This window comes from Ruditapes philippinarum, unplaced genomic scaffold (genome assembly GCF_026571515.1).
Source record: "Ruditapes philippinarum isolate M1 unplaced genomic scaffold, ASM2657151v2 ctg9020_1_1_1_1, whole genome shotgun sequence".
In the NCBI taxonomy this organism is placed as follows: domain Eukaryota; kingdom Metazoa; phylum Mollusca; class Bivalvia; order Venerida; family Veneridae; genus Ruditapes; species Ruditapes philippinarum.
Genome location: NW_026854288.1, coordinates 90,473 through 116,834, shown reverse-complemented (window position 1 = coordinate 116,834; position 26,362 = coordinate 90,473). Strand labels below are relative to the sequence as shown.

The 26,362-nt window shown below is 35.4% G+C and overlaps 3 protein-coding genes and 1 long non-coding RNA gene across 9 annotated transcripts in view; 3 read left to right on the top strand and 1 right to left on the bottom strand.

The window, feature by feature from the left end:
- Positions 1 to 5,627: 5,627 nt before the first annotated feature.
- The window catches only part of LOC132739690 (uncharacterized), a 109,262-nt gene continuing 88,527 nt past the window's right edge, over positions 5,628 to 26,362 (bottom strand). For 5 of the 6 annotated variants that reach the window (XR_009627041.1, XR_009627042.1, XR_009627040.1 and 2 more), the window contains 2 exons: positions 11,021 to 11,315; positions 5,628 to 7,915 (listed from right to left, as the gene is read on the bottom strand). Coding sequence is in view for 1 of the 6 variants with exons in the window: in XM_060727451.1 (XP_060583434.1) it covers positions 7,486 to 7,915; positions 11,021 to 11,315 (725 nt within the window). In the remaining 5 variants the exon portion in view is untranslated. Of the gene's footprint in view, positions 7,916 to 11,020; positions 11,316 to 17,108; positions 17,729 to 26,362 lie in introns of all 6 variants that reach the window. The other variant, XR_009627043.1, reaches the window with a different exon arrangement.
- Positions 20,113 to 20,760, top strand: LOC132739688 (uncharacterized). The gene has a single exon (XM_060727448.1). It carries the CDS (start codon positions 20,113 to 20,115, stop codon positions 20,758 to 20,760), a length of 648 nt encoding a protein of 215 aa, XP_060583431.1.
- On the top strand, positions 20,923 to 22,173 carry LOC132739687 (uncharacterized). The gene has a single exon (XM_060727447.1). The coding sequence runs from the start codon at positions 20,948 to 20,950 to the stop codon at positions 21,914 to 21,916; it is 969 nt and encodes a 322-aa protein (XP_060583430.1). The 5' UTR covers positions 20,923 to 20,947; the 3' UTR covers positions 21,917 to 22,173.
- LOC132739685 (uncharacterized) lies at positions 25,263 to 26,064 on the top strand. Its single transcript, XR_009627038.1, has 2 exons — positions 25,263 to 25,347; positions 25,840 to 26,064. It is a non-coding gene; the product is annotated as an uncharacterized LOC132739685 (long non-coding RNA).

Genomic DNA, 26,362 nt, shown 5'->3' with positions numbered 1-26,362 from the left:
TAATGATAAACGTACGATTGGTCTAAAGATTGCCTGGGATTACTTACGACTACCGTGACATAACATGCGATCACCTACAACTTGTCGTACGACCATCACACGATTACTAAAGACTTCTTAAGATTATCAGTGACTAGTGGCAATTTGTAAAGACTGTCGTAAGATTGTCGCACTTCCGAACGACCATCGTGCGACAGCCTTAAGACCTTATAAGATCACTAGCGACCTGTTTGATCGCAAGGAGGTTTTTGTGCAAGCTCAAAACCTCTCTACGACTGAAATTGGTTGTGGGACCTAAATAAGATAACCTGCGACTGTCAAAGATCACCGATGACCGTCGTAAGACGTTTTAAAGATTGTCCGCGACCAGAGGTCACTGGTGATCGTGAACTGGTCTTCACTGGTCGTAAGCTCTAATATGACTGGGGCTTTAGAGCACTTTTTTCTATTTAACTCTGTAAATTTAGTAAAATGTGCTTAATTCAAGTTATGATAATTTAACTCTTTAAAGATTTCAAACTTATAATTTATTATGTACACTCACATCTTGGAGTTTCCTGACAGCTTGTTGTGCATCTTGTTGATGATAAGTTCTTTACCATCTTGTAGAACAGCTATCATGCTCATTGAATATAACAATTAGCCTTACTCTCCTCTAGCTCCATAGAGCTAGAGTGAAAAATTTCGTTTCGGTACTTTGCCGTACCTAATATACAGAAAACAAATAAACAACATTCACATAAATACAGTGTTCAGCAATGAGACTAAACACAATTCCTAAGTTGAGAATTAAAACTGTAAATAAGGAGTTACTTTAAAGTACTTACCATAATAATCATTATTATTATTGTGTTTAAACTGCAGATTATATAAAAGCAAATGGAATAGAAATGGTTTTTGATAAATTTTATAAATATTTTACTGAAGTTATGATATTTACGTGTTGCATTTACTTAAAAAGCACAAATAACCTACTTCTGTACATTTTACAGTGGGCTTAAAATAGAAATAGGTTTTGTTTCCTTCCCACAAAAATAAGAGCTAGCGAAAAGATTGTATTGCTGAAATATATTTAAGAATACAACTTTATGCGTAACAATTTTGAATCATTATTCATTTGTTGCAAATTGTTTCTCTGGCAAAATTAAACTGCATTAACCTCATAGTTATATGGATATAATTTCATCTTAGCACGGTAATGGGTAAACTCTTATAAAAATTCAACTAAATGTGATTAATACCCCCGCAAGACTGCTTCGGAAATGAGGATGTTACAAGTAACAGAATACCTTGTAAAACAATTGAAATACAATTATGGTTGTGGGCAATTAAAGATAGTTGTGGTTCTTGTATATTGCATTTCCTTTCAATGTGGTTGGCCATTGATGAAGTTTTATTGAATTACTCTGCAATAAGTCCAGAAAGACAAGGAAAAGGAAAAAAGGGCAATAACTCTATAAATACTGAAGATGGAGTTATGGTTATTGAACACTGCACTTCCTCTCATTGCACTTGACCATTGTATGAAGTTGTATTGAATTCCAACTACAAGTTTTCAAGTTATGCACAGGACAAAAAAGTAACAAAGGGCAATAACTGTAATTAGTCCAAACAGAGTTATGGTTCTTGTGTACTGCACTTCATCTCACTGCCCTTGACCATTGTATGAAGTTTCATTGAATTCCAACCATTAATCTACAAGTTTAGCACTGGACAATAAAAAGTAACAAAGGGCAAAAACTTTTAGATAAGTCCAGAAAGAATTATGATTTCTGTACACAGTGCTTCCTCTCAGTATACTTGACCATTGTATGAAATAGTATTGAATTCCAACTAGTAATTTTCAAGTTATGCTCTGGACAAGAAAAAAGCAATGGAAAAGCAACAAAGGGCAATAACTCTATAATTTCTCTGGACAGAGTTATAGTTCTTGTGCACTGCACTTCCTCTTATTGTGCTTGATCATTGTATCAAGTTTTTTTTTAATTCCAACCAGTACGTTTTAGGTTATGCTCTGGACAAGGAAAAGTATCAAAGGGCAATAACTCGGTAATTTGTCAAAATGGTGTTATGGTTCTTGTGCACTGCACTTCCTCTTAATGTGCTTGACAACTGTATGAAGTTGTATTGAATTCCAACCAGTAGTTTTCAAGTAATGGTCCGAACAAGGAAAAGTAACAAAGGGCGATACCGTATAAGTACTTATTTCTACCGGCTTAATATTCTGCGATTTTTGTTAAAATAAGGGGTTTTAAATTTCTGCGTATCTTATTTCTGCGGTGTTATCATTCTCGCATTGATGTTTTTTGTTTATGCGGTCTAATTTTGATATTTTTACAAAATTAACCGATACAAACAGAGAACATTTTATGATCTGTTGATGTAACATGTACATTACTTCCGGTAACTATGCAGACGACTTCTAATGTGTTTTATCGTAATCATCATGTATCGGTATTTAAACATTAAACAAGAGGGCCATAATGGCCCTGAGGTAGCTCACCTGTATATAGGCCCCCCCAACCCCCCCCCAACGTTGCAGGGCCAATTTAACCCAAGGGCTTTTATTTGCACAAACTTGGTAGACACCCATAAGAAGATGTTTCATGCTAAACATCTAAGCTCTAGCTCATTGGGCTTTTTAAAAGAAGATTTTTTTTAAAGTTTTTACTATACACATATAGTTAAAAACAATGACACCCCTGGGGCCGGGCCAGGGCTTTTATTTGAACAAACTTTGTATACACTTACTAGAAGATGTTTCATGCTTAATATCTAAACTCTAGCTTTTTGGGTTTTTTCAAAGAAGATTTTTTAAGTTTTTGCTATACACATATAAAGAAAATCAATGACCCCCGGGGCGGGGCCAAATTTGACCCCAGGTCTTTTATTTGAACAAACTTTGTAGACACTCACTAAAAGATGTTTCATGCTTAATATCTTAACTCTAGCTATTTGGGTTTTTTCAAAGAAGATTTTTTAAGTTTTTGCTATACACATACAAGGAAGATCAATGACCCCCGGGGCCGGGCCAATTTGGACCCCATGTCTTTTATTTGAACAAACTTTGTAGACACTCACTAAAAGATGTTTCATGCTTAATATCTTAACTCTAGCTATTTGGGTTTTTTCAAAGAAGATTTTTTAAGTTTTTGCTATAAACATATGAGGAAAATCAATGACCCCCGGGGCGGTGCCAATTTTGACCCCAGGGCTTTTATTTGAACAAACATGGTAGACACCTATTAGAACATGTTTGATGCTAAATATCTTAGCCATAGCTCTCTGAGTTCTTTAAAAGAAGATTTTTAAGTTTTTACTATATGCATATAGGGAAAATCAATGACCCCCCCCCCCGGGGCGGGGCCAATTTTGACCCCAGGGCTCTTATTTGAACAAACTTGGTAGACACTTATTAGAACATGTTTCATGCTAAATATCTTAGCTCTAACTGTTTTGGTTCTTTAAAAGAAGATTTTTTAAGTTTTTACTATATGCATATAGGGAAAATCAATGACCCCCTGGGGGCGGGGCCAATTTTGACGCCAGGGGCTTTTATTTGAACAAACATGGTAGACACTAGTAGAACATGTTTGATGCTCAATATCTTAGCCATAGCTCTTTGAGTTTCTTTAAAGAAGATTTTTTAAGTTTTTACTATATGCATATAGGGAAAATCAATGACCCCCCCCCCAGGGCGGGCCAATTTTGACCCCAGGGCTTTTATTTGAACAAACTTGGTAGACACTTATTAGAACATGTTTCATGCTAAATATCTTAGCTCTCACTCTTTTGGTTCTTTAAAAGAAGATTTTTTAAGTTTATACTATATGCATAGAGGGAAAATCAATGACCCCCCGGGGCGGGGCCAATTTTGACCCCAGGGCTTTTATTTGGACAAACTTGGTAGACACTCACTAGAAGATGTTTCATGCCAAATATCTAAGCTCTAGCTCTTATGGTTTTTTAAAAGAAGATATTTAAAGTTTTTTATTTTGGTTGCCATGGCAACCAGAGTTCTGCATGGAATAAATTCTTTGAACAATTTTTAAAGGTGACCACCAAAGGAACATTCCTGTGAAGTTTGGATGAAATTGGCTTAGTGGTTTATGAGGAGATGTCATTTAAAGTAAAAGTTTACGGACGGACGGCCGGACGCCGGACGAAAAGCGATCACAAAAGCTCACCCTGTCACTTTGTGACAGGTGAGCTAAAAACAAAGATAGATTAACAACGTGCAGTGACAACAATTAATTGTAATACTGCATGTGTATAAATATGAAGTGTGAAAAATAAACAATGGTAAAATCGCACGTAGACACAAGATATTGTACAAATACAAAAGGGTATGTTTATTGCACCCGTCAAACTATAATAGTTTTATTTTACAAATAATAATCAAGCATAGGGTGAGCGAAAATCATACAAACATGATATTATTTAAACAAAAAGAACAAATAAAGTAACTTTTTTTCTAATATTTTATTCATGACGGATACATAAAGAAAATTTCCCATCTACAAAACCGATAACGGTACATGTATAGTAATGTAATTATACAATACGGGTAGTTGACATATTCCGACATAGACACAGTGAAAGGCTTAATTTTCTGCGGTTTTTAAATCTGCGCTGTCCTTAAGAACCGCAGAAATAGCAGAAATAAAGTTCCCGCAGAAAAAAGTACTTATACGGTAACTCTGTAATTAGTCAAGATGAAGATGAAGTTACGGTTCTTGTGCACTGCACTTCCTCTAACTGTGCTTGACCATTGTATGAAATTATATTGAATTCCAACCATTTGTTTTCAAGTCATGCTCCGGACAAAAAAAGCAATGGAAAAGTAACAAAGGGCAATAACGCTGTAATAAGTCAAGATTAAGTTATGGTTCTTGTGCACTGCACTTTACCTTATTGTGCTTGACAATTGTATGAAGTTGTTTCGAATTCCAACCAGTATTTTTCAAGTTATGCTCTGGCAGGAAAAGTAACAAAGGGCAGTAACTCTGTAATTAGTCAAGATGGAGTTATGGTTCTTGTGCACTGCACTTCCTCTCAATGTGCTTGACCATTGTATGATGTTATATTGAATTCCAACCATTAGTCTTCAAGTTATGGTCCGGACAAAAGAAAGCAATGGAAAAGTAACAAAGGGCATTAACTCTGTAATTACTTTAGATACAGTTATGGTTCTTGTGAACTGCACTTCCCCTTATTGTGCTTGACAATTGTATGGAGTTGTTTTGAATTCCAACCAGTAGTTTTTAAGTTATGCTCTGGACAAGGAAAAGTAACAAGGGGCAGTGACTCTGTAATTAGTCAAGATGGAGTAATGGTTCTTGTGCACTGCACTTCCTCTCAATGTGCTTGACCATTGTATTAAGTTATATTGACTTCCAACCATTAGTTTTCAAGTTATGCTCCGGACAAGGAAAATGCAAAGGACCGCTGGACCGACCAACCAACCGACCACCGGGTGTCTCCTATATACCCCCCAAACTTCGTTTTTGGGGGTATAATAAAGAGTTAACCAATAACTGCACTAAGGTAAAAACATTCTCTTTTGCTTTTATACTTAATTAACAGACTTAATATTACAGTAAAGCTTAATATTCTTCAAAATTAAAAATAAACATAACTAGAACTATCACTAAATGTGATTAATACCCCCACAAGTCTGCTTCGGAAATGAGGATGTTACTAGTAACAGAATACCTTGTAATAGAATTGAAACAATTAAAGATAATTGTGGTTCATGTATGTTGCATTTCCTTTCAATGTGGTTGGCCATTGATGAAGTTTAATTGAATTACTCTGTAATAAGTCCAGAAAAACAAAGAAAAAGAACAAAGGGCAATAACTCTATAAATACTGAAGATAGAGTTATAGTTCTTGTGCACTGCACTTCCTCTTATTGTGCTTGACCATTGTATGAAGTTGTTTTGAATTCCAACCAGTACGTTTTAAGTTATGCTCCGGACAAGGAAAAGTATCAAAGGGCAGTAACTCTGTATTTTGTCAAAATGGAGTTATGGCTCTTGTGCACTGCACTTCCTTTTAATGTCCTTGACAACTGTATGAAGTTGTACTGAATTCCAAACAGTAGTTTTCAAGTTATGCTCTGGACAAGGAAAAGTAACAAAGGGCAATAACTCTGTAATTAGTCAAGATGGAGTTATGGTTCTTGTGCACTGCACTTCCCCTTATTGTGCTTGACCATTGTATGAAGTTGTTTTGAATTCCAACCAGTAGTTTTAAAGTCATGCTCTGGACAAGGAAAAGTAACAAAGGGCAGTAACTCTGTAATTAGTCAAGATGGAGTTATGGTTCTTATGCACTGCACTTCCTCTCAATGTGCTTGACCATTGTATGAAGTTATAATGAATTCCAACAATAAGTCTTCAAGTTATGGTCCGGACAAAACCAATGGAAAAGTAACAAAGGGCAATAACTCTGTAATTAGTCAAGATGGAGTTATGGTTCTTGTGCACTGCACTTCCCCTTATTGTGCTTGGCCATTGTATGAAGTTGTTTTGAATTCCAACCAGTAGTTTTAAAGTCATGCTCTGGACAAGGAAAAGAAACAAAGGGCAGTAACTCTGTAATAAGTCAAAATGGAGTTATGGTTCTTGTGCACTGCACTTCCTCTGAATGTGCTGGACCATTGTATGAAGTTATAATGAATTGCAACAATTAGTCTTCAAGTTATGGTCCGGACAAAAGAAAGCAATGGAAAAGTAATAAGGGGCAATAACTCTGTAATTACTTTAGATAGAGTTATGGTTCTTATGCACTGTACTTCCTCTCAATGTGCTTGACCATTGTATGTAGTTATATTGAATTCCAACCATTAGTCTTCAAGTTATGGTCCCGACAAAAAAAAGAAGGCAATGGAAAAGCAACAAAGGGCAATAACTCTGTAATTACTTTAGATAGAGTTATGGTTCTAGTGCACTGCACTTCCCCTTATTGTGTTTGACAATTGTATGAAGTTGTTTTGAATTCCAACCAGTAGTTTTCAAGTTATGCCACGGACAAGGAAAAGTAACAAAGGGCAATAACTCTGTAATTAGTCAAGATAGAGTTATGTTTCTTACGCACTGCACTTCCTCTCAATGTGCTTGACCATTGTATGTAGTTATATTGAATTCCAACCATTAGTCTTTAAGTTATGCTCCGGACAAGGAAAATACAACAGACAAAAAAAAGCAATGGAAAAGAAACAAAGGGCAATTACTCTGTAATTACTTTAGATAGAGTTATGGTTCTTGTGCACTGCACTTCCCCTTATTGTGTTTGACAATTGTATGAAGTTGTTTTGAATTCCAACCAGTAGTTTTAAAGTTATGCCCCGGACAAGGAAAAGTAACAAAGGGCAATAACTCTGTAATTAGTCAAGATAGAGTTATGGTTCTTGTGCACTGCACTTCCTCTCAATGTGCTTGACCATTATATGTAGTTATATTGAATTCCAACCATTAGTTTTCAAGTTATGCTCCGGACAAGGAAAATGCAACGGACGTCTGGACCGTCCGACCGACCAACCGACCGACCGACCACCGGGTGACTCCTATATACCCCCCCCCAAACTTCGTTTTTGGGGGTATAATAATTATAGTATACAAATCTAGTTACCTTTGAAAAAAGATTGTTTGGTCCTGTAACATTGCATCCAATATGACTATGAAAGTAATTGTTATTTATGATAACATGAAGCAACCCAGTGCAATCAGTGTCGACTGCTGATGTCTTGTCCTTGTACCCAGGAGCATTTATAAAACATTTGCAAACCTCCCACGGTTCTGTTGACCACTGTCGGACATCACTGTTTTTCCAAAAAGGTGCCGGTGGCATTGATGCATGACTCTGTATAATGCTGTCATAGATGGCACCACATACATTGTTTGGACAGGGTCTCTTCCTGTACGAAAAATCAGCATGGTTTTTATGAAAAACAGGACCGATTCAGGCCTGTTTTGAACCAGACTTGGCAAAATCAGGGTGAAATAGACATGGACCCTGAATTTTCAAGAAATCTCACATGGGAATTCAAATTTTTTCTACCCTGACATCGTCTTCATTTTGGTAAAAGTCAGGGTGGAAGCAGGAATATTTGCACTTTGAAAATATTTTGACACAGATTTTACTGACTTTGAGAAATATAAGCAAACTCTACCCAGATATTTCAATGTTAGAAAATTTTTAAGAACCAGTTTCAATACAGTCTTAAAAGTTCTTCATTTCCAGCCTGATTTTTCTTTGTTAGAGTTATTAGAAATGAATATTGTAATACACTAATAGTACAGTTTACATTGCTGTTTACATAAAATTGAAGTTTTAATTCAGAAGAAAATATATTATAATGTCTATTTCTGGAAAGTTTCAGTTGATTTATGGTAAACTCCATTTAACAAAAATTCTTTTCATTTACTGAATTATTCTTTATTTTTTTTTTAAATTATGTAGATTATATAGCTCAACATGATTTATTGTTATCTATAAAATTGATAATTGTCACTGGTAATTGATTGTATTTTTATTTAACTTAATATGATAAAAAATATTATTCAATGCATTAATTGGTCAGCAATAAGTAATGTTCAAGATTTTTAGTTTATATCCATCATCTCACAATCTGTACAGAATCTCCTTCTCTAAGGTCAGCTTTCAGTTTATATAAACAAATAACCTTCAAGTGGAACTTTTTACAGTATTTCAAAATACTATATGTTAAACTGGGCTATCTGGCAGATGAAAATAGAGAAGTTACCACAAATTGACCGACAGCAGTTTAAAATCCAGAGCAAATATCACACCCTGAAAATTATTTCCAACATGGTCATTTTCTTTAGGAAGATTGGAGGCTTTAGTTGTGATTTTAATTCAAATAAATCAACTTACAATTATATATTAATACATAAATGAGTTTTGATAATTACATAGAAAATGAGATTTAAGAATTCAACTACCCCAGCTATACGGAACTTTCTTGGGAAATTTATTGTGAAATTTATATATAACATGGAGCATAATATAGATGTGTTAAACTCCGTTATTCAATTTGAAAAAAAAATGGAGGGAAATAAGCAGCCAATTGTAACAGATAAATGGTAAGTTATAATTGAATTACAGTTCTTAATATTTTTGATTTTTCATAAAATTATGAATTCTGTAAGCTCATTATTCAAAAAAGATTTTAAATAACTTTCCAAGAAACCTGTTTTAAAATATGGAGGGAAAATGAAATCATTCTTATTTTTTCTAAATAAACTATACATTTTGATCATTCCATTTTAGAAAAAAAAAACTGAAGTCTTAAAATGTAATAAAAATTATGACATGATTGCATATTTGTTTTTTTCTACTTCCAAAATTTAGGTTGAAGCCAAATATTTCAGTAACATGTGACAAGAGGATGAAGAAGAAGAAAATGGTGTAGTTGGAACAAAAGAATACAATAGAAGAAATATTACTGGTAATTTTTTCATTTTCTATTAAAATTAGTTTCAGTTTTAATTATTAAAAGTATTCATTCAGGCAAATTTTATAGAATTAACCCTTTCCCCCATGAGCATATTGTGAAAAATGGCCGTTTTCACTGAAAAGCCTCCTGTTACAAGTTCAAACTGCTATGAAACTATGAAAAATGCTTCAATAGTAATCAAACTTGGCACAAATGTTGACTGGACCATTGCCTTTGCAACGACATGCTCAGTCTCAAATTTCCTGTTACCATGGCAACGAGGGGACATCTCAAAATTGCCAAAAATCACTATTTTGCCTCGATTTTTTCCATCAAAATTTATTTCAAAGGGCTGCAACTTCTCAAGGGATTGAGATAGAGTCAAAGGCTTTTCAGCGTTGGTAAAACGTTACATTATGATCGACCTGGGGTCATTTTTAGCCTTTCACAAGTCCAAAATTTTCTTGGCGATGAGGGGGACTCCGCCCCCCTTCAAACCCCCCTAACAGAAGGGGGCACATCCCCCTTCTGGCAACCCCCTGATGTATCTTTTGGATGGGGGGCGGCGCCGAAAAAGTGCTCAATTTTTTTACCAACATTTCTCAAACGAAAACTTATGTTTGGGGCCCAAATAGGACATTTTTTTCACTATTTGAGGCCCAAAAAAAGGGGGAGGGGTCGAAAGTGCGTTGTTTCGCGTATATATGTGGTAAAGGGTTAATGACTTCATAAAGTCAGTACATATTTGTTAATAATGCTGTCAAGCTTCCTAAAAATAATTTCATTAATCATTTGTTCTTTTGATGTTTTGATTGCAATTAATGAAATATTATACCTTTAAAACTACATTGTATGGACATATTTCTCTATATTAAGGTGTAACATTTTCTTTTAGATTAATATATAAATTGAAAGTTGACTATAGCATATTCCTACACTGCTTTCATATGTTTACAGATTGTGTAGTCCAGAGACCATAGTGTGGAATTATGTAATACAGTGTGCAGCTGCCTAGTGGAAATATCAAACAAGAATGACTTTTGAAATGTATTTAATTGTATGAAAATCAAATACAGATAAGTGAAAAATATCTCAATTATTATTTTGTCAAATATCAAAAAGAACAGGAATCTGGGTGGATTTTTATTTTAATTTCAGGGTGGGATTTGCAAAATTTTGGGGCAGGATAATAACAGAAGAAAAAAGTCTGGCCTGACTTTTTAAACAGAAATCAGGGTGAATTATGGCTCATTTAAATATTTCAAATTAATCCCACCCTGAAATTGCTCTTAATTTAACTAGAAGTAAATCTATTTTTAGAAATCTGTGTGAGTAAAAATTCTGCCCTGGATTTCCATTTCAGGGTGGTATTTTTTCTGGCTCATTTAAATATTTCGTTGAATCCACCCTGAAAACACTATATATTGTATACTACAAAATCTAAAAATAGATTTCTGTCTCCTCTATAGTCAACTGAAAAGCTTATAAAACCTGGCTGGGAATAAATTTTTGATCCCATGTCAAATCAGGGTGTAGTCAGGGTAGGCATTTTCGTACAGGTTATTATTTGGAAAGCAACAGTTACATTTATCTTGTTTGAGGGGACATATCCCTTTTGAGACTCGGACATGATCTGGCTGGAGAGTTGTTATCTGACAGGCGCCACATGGTATGTTTGGTTGAGGAGTCTTTGTTTGTTGTATTTGGTTTATAATATCGTTGTGCTGCTGTCTTCCTATGTCATCACAAAATGGCGCAAGTCCCTCTTTAAGATAACCCAAGCCTAGGCCAGCCTTAACCCACTGCCGGTATTTGTTGTTCTTTAAATGTATCTCATGTGCCATCTTGATTTCTAGAAAAAAAAGAAATATTTGTAACTACAATTTGTAAGAATCCATGGAAAACCAACATTAACTATTTCTAAACACAAACACTCAAATGCCCTGAAAGCTGGCCCCAGTTAAGGGACCATGAACTTTGACTTACAATCAAGGCATTGTTACAATCACAAGATTACATATTGGCCCCAGATTGCTCAACTGAGATTCGTTGTTAGAAATGGTCATATACAGAAGTAGATATTATGTTCTACATCTCTGCAATTAATTTCTATAATTTGATATCACATTTCAATCTGTGTCAAGTAAAAGGTTGATACAAAGGCAGAGTTTGAGCTGGGTCAGAAGTGATTTCTCCCTCAAGCTGATTTACAAAGAAGTGAGGAGACTTTAGGTAGAACTTGGAAGATATGTCAGACGTCATCTCGAGACATATTTCCTGTCTTTTTTTCTTCAGAATTATAAGCAAGGAAACTTTACAAACCATAAAAGAAATAAGAAACACATCTCGATATCAATTATAAATCTACTTTCAATAAATGTACAGTACAGCTTAAACAATTTACTAAAGTCCGCCAATCCCTGCGATTATTTTACGATTGGATTGTCACGGCAACGTCCCTGCTACAGTTTTGACTTTCTGTAATCACCCGATCGGGTGCAATTTGTGCTGCGGAATATCGTCACTGTTGATCACTGTGAAATATTGCAGGGACATTCCGCTCTCTTGGGTGACCAATGATCAATTTATTACACACGGTAATTTACTAAAATACATATGTACGTCTGAAAAAAAAATAACACACCCAGCATTTGTCTTCTTAAATTTCTAAAGGGAAGATAATTGCCCCCTGTTTTAAAAATTTTAAACTTTAATGAAATTCATCGCAGACTGTCAATATTCAATTGTACGAAAATACACGAAAACACTCGCCAACAAATTAGCATCAATAAATAAATGATATAATATTATAATGTTTCCATTGTTAAAAAAAAAAGAATAATTTAAATACATGTATACGAGTGACATTAAAAAAGGCCGAAAATCGAGACAGCCACACGGGAGTTACGACTTTACTGTTACGCTGATTGTCTACTTCACTGCATCGACATTTGAAAACAGATTTACAAAAAAATAATGATGATATAAATGATGAAGGAAATTTAAATATTCTATGAAAATGGCAAAATTGACAATATCAACAATATTTTGTACTAAATAAAAATGAATAAATTTACTTTTTAAATTACATGTTGAGCAAATAAATGTTAAGCCCGCAATACATTTACCCGTAAAACAATTGTGCGTCAATAAATTTGACTACATAACCCAATAAATCTTAAATATCACATCTTTGATCATCTGTGAAAAACTTACATCTGCTTCTTTTATATTTTGAAATTGAATTAATTATGTTACCGTAATAATAAATTTCAAATATCTGCTTTTAAAATAAACAAGAGCGATCAGTAATCACATGTGTCGCCTCATAATGGCCAATTTCATTATGGGACAAATTTTGTGACAGACGAACAGTGCACAACTAAACTTGGTACTGATCATTCCTGTAAAGTTTGGATGAAATTGCACCAGTAGTTTATGAGGAGTTGTCCGGACAAGCTTTTGTGTATCTGGCAACACACAGAAAAAAACACCTTTTTATCAAAGGGCCATAACTCGGCCAAAAATCATTCAACCAGAAAACCCGTGCAATATGCGCAAGGACTTGAGCTACAGATCAATCCTGTAAAGTTTCATTGAAATTGCATTAGTGGTATAAGAGAAGTAGTCCGGACAAACTTTAAAATTAAAAATTATAAAAGGGCCATAACTCTTACAAAAATCATTGAACCGGAAAATGCTGACAATATGCACAACAAGACTTGATACTGATCATTCCTGTAAAGTTTGGATGAAATTAGTTTGGATGAAATTGCACCAGTAGTTTATGAGGAGTAGTCCGTAGAGGCGATGCAAAAAGGTAAATTCAACGCGGATTTCGTCAAATTAATTTTATAATTGTTGTTGCGGACAGATAGTCTGTATCTTTAAAATAACAACTTAAGATATTTGAATTAAACAAGTATTTTTCTCCAAAATAAACTTTAAATTTCCAAAATCGAATAATAAATGGAAAAGCTGTACAGTATTTTGTAAAGTAGGTATCCATTGCAAACAGGCATTTACCCTTAGTGGCAGTAAATTTATCGATTGATGTACCTTTATCGGGTGCGCAACAAGATATTTGGGAAATTTATATATAAGGGTTAACTTGGAGTGACCGATCCCTGTAATATAAATCCGTGACATTAACAACTAATCTATATGAAAACATAGAAACAAATATTTAGAGAAATCTTACAACTTATTTGTTTTTATCCATATTTGCAGCTAAAAAACGTTTAGAGGCCATTGCCAGATCTACTATTAATAAATAAACTGTGGAAATGTTATAAGTGTTGTTAATTGTGTTTATATTCAGTGTTTTTTTTCTCTACTTTGGGAATGGGGCCGGTACCAGACTGATTGGGAAAAAAATGCGTTATTTTGACTAAAATTGGGAATTTTTTTAATGCATTTTTTCAGCTACAAATGAGATTAGACATCATGAATAAAGATAGCTAACAGCTTCTACTGTCAAAATAGAACTATTGAGTGGTGATTTATATGAATATGTTGGATTTAAATGATCTTAGAAAAATCACTTGGCCTTGTGGGCATTTTGAACAGCCGTTTTGGGAATTTAACATTGGAAATTGGGAATTTTAATGTCTATTTTCTATTGGGAATGGTACCGTTTTAGGGTAGTAGTTATATAAAGAAAAAAAACACTGATATTATAGTTAAAGGATGTACAGCCAATTAGCCATGCATGATAATGCGGTGGTACATGTAGGATAGGGCAGACCGTGAGACAGGACAGACCGTACCAAGGCGGGTCAGACCGTGAGACAGGACGGACCGTACCAGGGAAGGGCAGACCGTGAGACAGGACAGACCGTACCAGGGCGGGTCAGACCATATTTTGGGACAGGACGGACAGTGACTCGAGACGAGGCGGACCATGTTTATTTTCGAATTAAATATTGCTATTTAATTTTCTATACATATTTTGGCATCATTATTATCCTAAACATGTCATAATTATAAGCATTTACATATTGAACAGATTTGAATTTAAACTAGAACTGCCACTATGATGGCGTGAATACCCCCGCATTCCACTTTGTCAGAATCAACAGTGGCCATTTAGAGCTCAAGGACAACCTCCCTGCCAAATCTGAGGTTACTAAGCCAGTGCATTGCTAAGTTATGTATTCTACATGCTTCAAATGTGAAATGTCAAAATCAATACATTGCGGACAGGACATTCTTAGCAATTGAGAAGAAAAGCTTTTTTTGTCAAGGTCCCTGTGACCTTGACCTTTGACCCAGTGACCTCAAAATCAATAGGGGTCACCTTATAGTCATGATCAACATCAATGCCAAATATGAAGACTGTGGGTTAAAGGAATCTTAAGTTAATGGGTGGACAAGCTTTTTGAAGGCAAAGTCCCTATGACCTTGACCTCTGATCCAGTGACCTCAAAATCAAAAGGGGTCATCTACTAATCATGACTAACCTCCATTCCAAATATGAAGACTGTGGGTCATAGGAATCTTAAGTTATTGGGCGGACAAGCTTTTTGAAGTCAAGGCCCCTGTGACCTTGACCTTTGACCCAGTGACCTCAAAATCAATAGGGGTCATCTACTAATCATGACTAACCTCCATGCCAAATATGAAGACTGTGGGTCAAAGGAATCTTAAGTTATAGGGCGGACAAGCTTTTTGAAGTCAAGGCCCCTGTGACGTTGACCTTTGACCTGGTGACCTCAAAGTCAATAGGGGTCATCTACTTATCATGACTAAGCTCCATGCCAAATATGAAGACTGTGGGTCAAAGGAATCTTAAGTTATTGGGCGGACAAGCTTTTTGAAGTCAAGGCCCCTGTGACCTTGACCTTTGACCTGGTGACCTCAAAGTCAATAGGGGTCATCTACTTATCATGACTAGCCTCCATGCCAAATATGAAGACTGTGGGTCAAAGGAATCTTAAGTTATTGGTCGGACAAGCTTTTTGAAATCAAGGCCCCTGTGACCTTGACCTTTGACCTGGTGACCTCAAAATCAATAGGGGTCATCTACTTATCACGACTTACCTCCATGCCAAATATGAAGACTGTGGGTCAAAGGAATCTTAAGTTATTGGGCGGACAAGCTTTTTGAAATCAAGGCCCCTGTGACCTTGACCTTTGACCTGATGACCTCAAAATCAATAGGGGTCATCTACTAATCATGACTAACCTCCATGCCAAATATGAAGACTTTGGGTCATAGGAATCTTAAGTTATTGGGCGGACAAGAAAAAACCGACGGACGGCCGGACGGACGGACGGACTGACAAGCTGATTCCAGTATACCCCCCTTACAACTTTGTTGTGTGGGGGTATAAAAATTAACATCGATCTAAAACTTAAATCTTCATATGATATTAATATTTTAATCATGTGCACACAACATAAGGTGGATTGTGGATTAATCTAACTTTATATTCATTATTATAGATATTGACCCATACAATTATAAGTATAAAATAGGTTGTATAAGCTAATGTGAATGGTTTGAGGAAATCTCATATATAAAACATATTTTCCTTATAAAATGCCCTCAATGTTAATATAAACTTGAACTGCCACTATCATGGCGTGAATACCCCCGCATACCACTTTGTCAGAATCAACAGTGGCCATTTAGAGTTCAAGGACAACCTCCCTGCCAAATCTGAGGTTACTAAGCCAGTGCATTGCTAAGTTATGTATTCTACATGCTTCAAATGTGAAAATGTCAAAATCAATACATTGCGGACTGGACATTCTTCAGCAATTCACAGACACTTGGGGTTTGGAGCTCAAAACGCCTTTAAAATCCAAATAAAATGCATATTTGTCAATCCCAGGACATGTACTGATCATATATATCAAAAAATCTTAATATATGCCGTTTTGAAAAAAAATCATATTTCAACATCTATAATAATACACAATTTTAAACTTCAACGGTAATATAAACAACGCAACAGCCGAAATAAACATCAATATTCTCGCCGGTGTTTTTTCAACGACAAAAAGTTTCGATTAATTCAATGGACCAGACGGCTATGAACGAAGCTATCCGATTATGTGGCCCCAGCTTTGCCGTGTGTAAAATGCGCAGCGCTTTTAAGTTTGGGAACCACATAATAGGATAGCTTCGTTCATATATTTCAGATATTGTTTAATAAAGAATTTCAATTTTAGCGGCTTTCCATCTTATATTTAACAAACAATGGCATGTAATATTGGTCAATTATCACCTGCATAATATCCAACTCAATGTGGTTATTAATAATATCCTAAAAAATATTTTTAATCAATAAACTGCATTAAGTAAAGGTTAAAGTTTATTCCCGGTATAAACGGTCCACCCTGTCCCAAAATATGGTCCGCCCGTCCAAACATACGGTCCGCCCTGTCTATAATTCGTTAATGCATACACATTGGGTTGTTTCCCTTCTCCCTAAAATTTCCCCCCAGGATCGATGATCCCTGATTCATATATTAACTTCTACAATAACTTTGATGGAATCAATGGAGGATATTTTATACAGTTTACACGTGTGAATGCATTTTACGAACCCGTGCTGGTAATGGGAGGCCACAACTTGTATTTATTGTTTATATTATATACATGTATATAGATTTAATAAAATAAGAACAGATTTACCTGTTACTTTTCGGAATGTCTGAATTTGGTCAGATTATGGACACATTTTAGTTACATTATTGTTATATATTGCAAGGGGCAGGATGTGAAGTGGTTGCACACTTGGTTCAAGCGAGCGAATTGGTTGCAAACTTGACATAATGGCAAATATGGCGTGATTTTTTGAAACGGGTGAACGAATTTTTGCCAGGCAAGTGGGTTTCTTTGTTATTTTGAAGTTCATTGGTATGTCTGTTCCATAATGCAATATATATGCCACACTTGGTTAAAGGTTTCAGCATCCTTGATTCTGTTTTGACGAAGTTATTGAAGATATAAATTGATCATGTAGATATTTTGAAATTTGACATGTGATATTTATTGAATTTGAAATTTATTTATTGATATTATTTATATTCATATATATTGAATTATGGAATAGACATACTAATGAACTTTAAAATATCAAAGAAACCCATTTGCCTGGCAAAAATTCGTTTACCCATTTCAAAAACTCACGCCGTGTTTGCCATAATGTCAAGTTTGCAACCAATTCGCTCGCTTGAACCAAGTGTGCAACCACTTCACGTCCTGCCCCTTGTATTGGTTGAATTGAGGTCAGAAACTGGTTAGATTCAGGTCTGAATTCGAAATAATTTAGAACGAAATAATTGGTTAATAATTTCTACTTTCGTTTTCGCTGAACACCTTTTGGAAAATTATCATAGATCTACTGTATCCTAATACGGGGAAGTCAAAGAGGCAATATCCGGTTATCTGCCCCCCGGGGCAGATTAGTTCATCCAAAAATCAGGATCTCTTGGACGCTTGTTTTTCCTTGAATTTCATTGGTTGAGGTTACTCCCAAGGAAGGGCATTAATTCTTACTATAAATTTCGCGCTTTGCTGCAAGATTTATTTCCTATACATTTAAGCATGTATTGAACGTTTTGTCATCCATGTAACTTAAATTACTGATAAATGCATTTTTACGTGACTATACAGCAGTATAGACAGTTAGGTATGTAAGGGCTACAAGAGGGGTAATATCATTTAATAACACACATGTAGTTATATAAAATCCGGTTTTCATTCCCGGGACAGATGCGTACTGAGCATATGTAGTGATAGTTTTGAAAACGAGTTAATAACGTTCATTCCGTATGAAGTTATTCACACAGTATCCCCCAAAAAACATTGCCAAGCCCCATTTTTTAAAACATGAATGCCCCGAAGAAAACCCTCTTCCCGGGGAATACTTCCCCTTTAGTAGCATTTTAATATTGTTAGTAATTTATTTCGTCGCTATAATTATATATACTCCGGTTATCAGTCCCGGGGCAGATACGTACTAGGTATTACTTGTATGAAAGCCTAGTACATATCTGCCCCGGGACTGATATCCGGAGTATATATATAGCGACGAAATAATATACAAACAATAATTCAATGCTACTGAAGGGGAAGTTTTCCCCGGGAAGAGGGTTTTCTTCGGGGGCCATCATGCTTTAAAAAAATGGGGCTTGGCAATGTTTTGGGGGAAGTGTCTTAATAAGCATTTATAAAAGAAATGAATTTAATTTTTCTGACATTAAAGTAAAATTATGAAAGCCTAGTACGTATCTGCCCCGGGACTGATAACCGGAGTATATATATAGCGACGAAATAATTTACTGACAATAATTAAATGCTACTAAAGGGGAAGTATTCCCCGGGAAGAGGGTTTTATTACATGCTTTTCGGTGGTTTATAGAAATATATCAGTGATATAAAACTGGTAATTTCACTGTTTGAAACAGTGAAATTACCACTTTGATAATTTCACTGTTTTGAATTTAAGCCCCTTACGTTGTTTCAATGAAATACAAGCGTGCACAGTACTGGGTACCAACTTAATGACGTGACGTCGTAAATGACGTCACGTTGTATAATAATTTGGCGCGCTTTTCATTCAATATTAGGTTAAATGTCTTTTTAAAACGTTTCTTTGCATATAATAAAAAAGAAAATTTGTTTAGTTTAGTGTAAGATCGAAATATATTTCACCTTGTGAACACCAAAAGTTTATATTTCACTCGTGGCTGCGCCACTCATGAAATAAACCTTTTGGTGCTCACTCGGTGAAATATATTCCGATCTTACACTGAACTAAACAAATATCCTCTATTTCTTCGGGGGCCATCATGCTTTAAAAAAAATGGGGCTTGGCAATGTTTTGGGGGTACTGTCTTAATAAGCATTTATAAAAGGAATAAATTTAATTTTTCTGACTTTAAGTTAACATTATGAAAGCCTAGTACGTATCTGCCCCGGGACTGATAACCGGAGTATATATATAGTGACGAAATAAATTACTAACAATAATTAAATGCTACTAAAGGGGAAGTATTCCCCGGGAAGAGGGTTTTCTTCGGGGGCCATCATGCTTTAAAAAATGGGGCTTGGCAATGTTTTGGGGGTACTGTCTTAATAAGCATCAAAGGAATGATATGTCTTTACTGACATTAAAAGTAACATTAAGAATGCCCAGTACGTATCTGCCCCGGGACTGATAACCGGAGTATATATATATCGGCGATATAATTTGGCTATATAATACGGAATGAACGATAAACTGAAACGATGTTAAAAGAATATATGTATAAGTTCATTCCGTGTGCTATTTTAAAACGGTACGATGAAATTATATGAGCAGTATCAATGTATAACTTCATTCCGTCGGCTATTTTAATACGGAATGAACGATATAATGAAATGATATATAAGCAGTATCAATGCCAGGGTTCATTCCGTCAGTAATTTTATACTGAATGAACAATATACTGAAGTGTTTAGCTGTAAAATGTATAACTTCATTCCGTAGAGGAAATACAATTTCTTCATATTTTAAACCAGCTTTTCTTCTTTATCATGTAAAATCCCATATGAACCCCTTGCTATATGATTTCACGGCTCACTACTCTGGCTCACTACGCTGTGCAGTCCGTGCCTCGTGCTCTAGTCTTCCTTCAGTTCTTGAATAGATATGGCGTCTTCAAGCATCAATGCGGGAAATTATAGAAAAAGAATATTGAACGCTGACGAAATTCAAATATGTGATTTGCAGAATCCCTGGAATTTCTTCATATTGATGAACCAGGATGACAGTGCGTTGAATAAATGGCTCATGGACAATAATTTGCTTCTTAAAAGCATGCCTTGCTCAAAAGGCGACGATGCATGTTCTGGTACCATGAGGCCAAGCCAAAGGGCCGGTAAACCTTCAGGAGCCACTCTACGATGCAATAAAAACAGAAACCATGAGGTTGCCATCAGGACGAATTCTTTTTTCGAAAATTCAAAACTCTGCATTCAGGACATTTTCATGTTTGTAAAATCCTACCTTGATGGACTATCTCTTAGGCACGTGTCTCTTTCCGCCGGTGTGCACTACAAGACCACAGCTGTTGACTGGGCATCTTTTATAAGGGAGATATTCAAGGAATATTTTCATCGCAACATGAAGCATCGTGTGCTTACTGGGGAAGTGGAGATTGATGAATCCCTCTTTGGCCGTAGAGTGAAATTTCACCGAGGAAATCCTAATAAAGGATTAAAAGTAAGCAGTCTTTACACTGAAATATTATTCTTTAAAATATATATACATACATTTGTTTCACATGTACATTTTTAAACAAAGCTAGGTACCAATATGCCAATATACCTTTCTTTTGCATTCGATATGCATGTGTAATTCGTTAACTCGGGTATACACCTTTAGTAATATGTTATTACTGTCTTTTTCATATCTAATTACTTCATGCAATGCAATATTGAATAAAAAAATATCTTATGATTTTTAACAGGTATGGGTGTTTGGAATGGTAGAGAGAGCTTCCAACACAGTTATCCTATATCCTGTAGAGGACAGATCGAATGCAACGCTTATCCCATTAATCGAACGCCACGTAGAAAAGGGAAGCACCATTTTCAGCGATGGATGGACTGCCTACTGTAAATTAAATGAATTGGGGTACCGACATTTCTCTGTGTTACACAAATATTCGTTTAAAAAGGAGTACAAAAATCTTGAAACCGGGGACATAGTTACGGTACATACGAATAGAATAGAAGGGGCCTGGAAGCATGCTAAAGACCATTTTCGGAAGATGTCCGGAAATAAAGCAAATCAATGGGAAGGTCACATGGCGGAGATTATGTGGCGTGCCGATGTGAAAGGCGACACATATGTAGCATTTTTTGATCTCCTGAGATCAATTTATACCCTACAGGAACCACCTCAGTATATGTACACTACCCCACTGTTTGATTCCTGGTCCGGCGCAGTAGGAAACATGACAAACTGGACAGTGGAACCAGAAGTAACAGATGCCCAGAGCGAATCAAGTTCCAGTGTTGATGAAAACCCTGAATCCTATCTAACAGGAACACCACCAATTCCACGAACTACGCCTTCACCATCTTCACATCCTGAACATGACATCGTCACAATTTCATCTGATGATGATGTTCCAACAGCTGCGCAACGGGAAAGGAAATCTGAAAATCTTCGGCCAGAAACAGTTGCATTATTGTCAGACCTGTTTTCAGACAGTTCATTGGATGAAACCGTTGTGGAAGCGCCTGAATGCCCCATTGCCGTCGCAGGAACCAGTAAAGATAACAGCACAGGTACCAGGAAGAAAACCAAAACGGATAATGTTTGCCATCCCGCAGGTTACGCACCGACGAAATCTGAGAAAAAAAGGTCCCATAAAAGAAGAGAAGCAAACCCATACACGAAGTCAAATTATTTGTTGTGGTCATCTTCGGATGACGACTTTCAGTAAAGATCGCATAATGTTACTTTGAAGTAATAATTAAAGTCCTAGATAAGGACCTCTTCATACATGTACCAAGTAGTACAACGATTTCAGCAGTCAGCTATATACTGTAAATATATAAGAACTTTTGTTTTGTTTATATTCTGTGATACACCTTCAAGAAGAAGATATCTTACCTTTGACAGTTGTCACGTGTACATGACATAACGCAAGGTAAGTAAATATTTTTATTTTTAATGCGCATGCGTATGAGATACATTTCAAGCGCCTAAATGATCCAGATTAGAAATGTTTAGCACAAGGCTGTCATAAAAAATTGATTAAAATTTTTCAGTCCCGGGGGGCAGATAACCGGATATTGCCGTCAAAGACTGGGCCCGCGAAGCCCGGCTATAGACTACACATGTATATTTAAAAGAAAATCACATAAAAAACAATTAAAAAATATATAAAATTCTATACCTATCAAAGAAATTTTCAGTGTCAGTTCTAGTCGGGCGCCGCCATTTACAATGTAACTCAATGATAAATGGCGGGGTATTCCGATAACGGTACGTTAGTCCAACTAATTAGACTTGTCAAAGAGACACCGAGATAATTTTGGACGGGCGCTGTCTTTTTCCAAGTCCAACCACGAACTGCATTTTTATGCACGGACGCTTCCCAATTAGAAGTTGTTGGGAGCGAAAACTAGAAAAGTTTCAAAGAAACGGTCTACATTACCTGAAAGAGAATCGTTTTTTATGTAAGGTTCCAAATTATCATACTTCCAAGTCGAACAGAAGTCTAAATATTCCACTTTAATTTTTTTAATCGTTGAAAATTATTGAAAGCGGCCATATTGGAAAGCGGTGTCATGGTAAAATTGTAAACACTGGTAAAATCCATGGTGTAACACAGGTATCGGCGGCAATCAATTGTATTTGCCAAGCTTTATTATACAATTTGTTTATGTTATTTATATGAATTATTGCAGGAATAACTCTTTTATTCACACACAAATATTTCAGCATTAAAAAGAGAATGTGTAAAGGAAATTATGATAACCTTACTTAGAAATTAAATAGTTTATGATGTCCGATGTCAGATCATACTGCATTTAAGTCCGGCGTTTAAATTGTCAAATTAGATATTATTAAGTTGGATTTTTTAACATCTGTGATCATAAGGTGAAATTTCTGAACTACCTTTTTATTTTATAACCCTGTCATGATTTCCCACATACGAAAATACAATGTAATTGTAGGTACATCTTAATGAATTATAATTATAAAATACATGATGAAGCAAAGAAGAATTTCAATTTATATTACACTCCATATCAATTTCTAGTTTATTATCTTTAAAAGAAATTGAGGACGGTTGTGTATGGGAAGAAGTTCAAAACAACCAAAAATAACTTTAAAACTCTGAAAAAAAATAAAAAAAATTTCAAACTATAAAATGAAATTTCAGACAGTCCTCAGTAAAATACAATTGTCGCACAGATTTGACGGGGTTTATGATAAAAACACAGCAAGCGGAAATTTAGTGACAGTTATTTAGATGTTGAATAGCATAACAATGTAAGACAGATGGGAGAAATGTTGGAACGACTGTCGCAAAAGGCACCAAAACCTCTGATACCCATTAAAGATTCCATGTTATCTAGTTCCCGTTGAACGGCACCTCGAATGTGTCACATTGAAAGTTCCATGATTACCGCCGTATTATGTACACATCTGTGGATGTTGATTAAAAATTTCAACATTATTATGTTTAAGTGATCAATTCTGTTTAAACCGGCGAAAGGGAGCACTTGAACCTACCAGAGCCGTCTTTGGCACTCCTGTGTATTTATGTTTCGATTTTGCAGTTTCAGGCGTTTTTGGTGGGTTTTTTTGGAGGGTGGATACATGAATGTGGATAAGTTTTTTCTGTTTCTTTACATTTCTTTGCTTGCTTGCCGAACCTTGTATTGATAATCATTATCTGTTTGTTACGGTTCGGTATACATGTATACAATATGATAAACAAGATGAACAAGGAAAGGCGGCGTTTAATGAACGCAAACCCCACACGACCCAGGAACATGAACCATTGGCAAGGAGCCCAGGAGGATCCTAAATTAAAACGGGAAAGGGCGCAAGGGAGAGCACGGTCAGGCTTATCACTAAAATGTAACTGAGAAGGAAATCAAAGAAAATAAATAAATGAATGATTAATAGGACCACTAAGTTAACGAGCACAGGGGAAGGGGATAGGAAATTCGGGGAGGGGGCGAAATAAAGAAATAAAACTAGGGGCAAACGGAAGATACTTACCAAAGACGAAAAAACAACAAGGGACACAAACAAAAGTGTCACCAAAACAGTATGAAACAGGACCACTAAATTAACGGGCACAGGAGAAGGGGATAGGAAATTCGGGGGAGGGGGCGAAATAAAGAAATAAAACTAGGGGCAAAGGGAAGAAACTAACCATAGACGAGAAAACAACAAGGGACACAAACAAAAGTGTCACCAAAACAGTATGAAACAACAATACATACACCTTATACATTTATAAGTCTCTTAATCTGTTCATTTGAAAATTCTGATCTTCTCAATGACTTTTTTTTTAATATCCTCTACTTAAAATTTATTTCAATTAAAATATGTGACCATTCCTTTATAGTTACACAGCATATGGCTGGATCACAATAAAGTTCCTTTTTAGTAAATTAATAAAGTATGTCAAGAAGACATTTAACTTTATCAATAGGTTTAATATGGTATTATATATCGGCAATCGGTGAAAAAGAGCTCTTGAAATATTATTTGTACAAATACTGAATAATTTGAAGTGTATTTCAAATAGTTTCCTTCAATATTTCTTTTACGTTCTTAATTGTCATATAAATATATATGCATGTATAAATGAAGTCAGTATTTTATCCGAGAGTGACACTTGGCAGTCATTAGCAGTAAACAAGAAGGCAAACCACCAATTGATAAATGTTGAGTATAGCCTATGTATCTAAATATTTAAAAATATTAAACAACAGTACTTGTACAGAGCCTATTTGCGACCATTGCATTTTAGGTTAAATACAATGATACTTTTCAATAGTATTTAATAATGCACACATTTATTAAAAAATAATGAATAGATTTATTTCCCCCGATATTTCGTTTAATTTAATCTTCATGCGTAACCCACACTTACCTGCTAGACACACTGGTAGCTACTACCAGCTTTCACGGAATCGATTTTTCACGATGACGTCATAACATGTACGCCGAAGATAGAGTAGACAGTACAAATTTGAAATAAATCGCATGTATGCATTAAGACAGGTACAATCTACTATTTTTTCTAGGAGAAGTTAGTACAAGATTATCGCTAATCAAATCTGAAGTTTGGGTATGAAATAGCGACAAATTATGTTCTGCAGTTGACAACTTGACCTGTTGACGGTAAGTTTGCATTCAGTAAATCTTATCAATGTTGATAAACAGATCAAAAGAAAATATTGGTTAAGAGTAATGGTTGCTTTTTTATATGTTTTTTTTTCATTTTTTTTTCTTCGGGGGAGGGGGTTGATTGCCATTTTATGCTTACCTAATTATTCCTTTACAAGAAATTTATTTGACATTTGGCTTTAGAGAATTCCTTGGAAAAAAAGATTGACCTTGATTTGACTTAAAATCAAATTTAAGTTTTGTAACCCCTAGAGCTCTTGCAGAAGTATTCATTTATAAATGGCTTATGACTGTGAAATATTAAAGAAAGATTCAGTTAAGTAACATACAAACAGAAAATGCCTTCAGATAACTTATACTGATTCCTGTACTCTTATAATGACAGTAGTACATGTGATTTTATTCCTTAATTATCTTTAGTTTAGAATTTTCAATATTATTTTCTTCACTCTTACTTTCAAACTTGTTTCTTCTGTATTATTTCAGATACAGATAGTCTTCAAGCCAAATCTTTGTCATTAACCAAGCAAGCTGAAGCAGCACATTGGAATGTGTTTCTGTTGTTACTGTCATGCCACTGACTTAACCAGGCAAATGTCATAGCTACTGAGCTGGAAGCTTTTATAATTATTGACTGTAAATTTTATAAGTTTGATGTGTTAATGTGATAAAAAATGTAGGTACCAAAATAAAAGTGGACATTATAGTTTATGTTTTTCTAAATACCTCATGCTGTATCATTCTGCCTTATTTGAAAATGAAATACAGGCACGCAATTTTCGTTGCCAAAAAATTGGGTAAAAAAAATTTGCCAGTGCTAGTCCCTTTCTGTTCATAATTTGTTGGTCCACTAATATATTTACTGGGCCACCAAAATTTTACAGTCAGTGGCCCAGGTGGCCACCAAGCTTAAATGGTTAGTTTTTATCCCTGGTATCTCGACTTTTCGGATAAATGATAATCGTCGAGTGTTCCGAGTGAAAACGGAAGCGGTGCATGTAAAACCGAA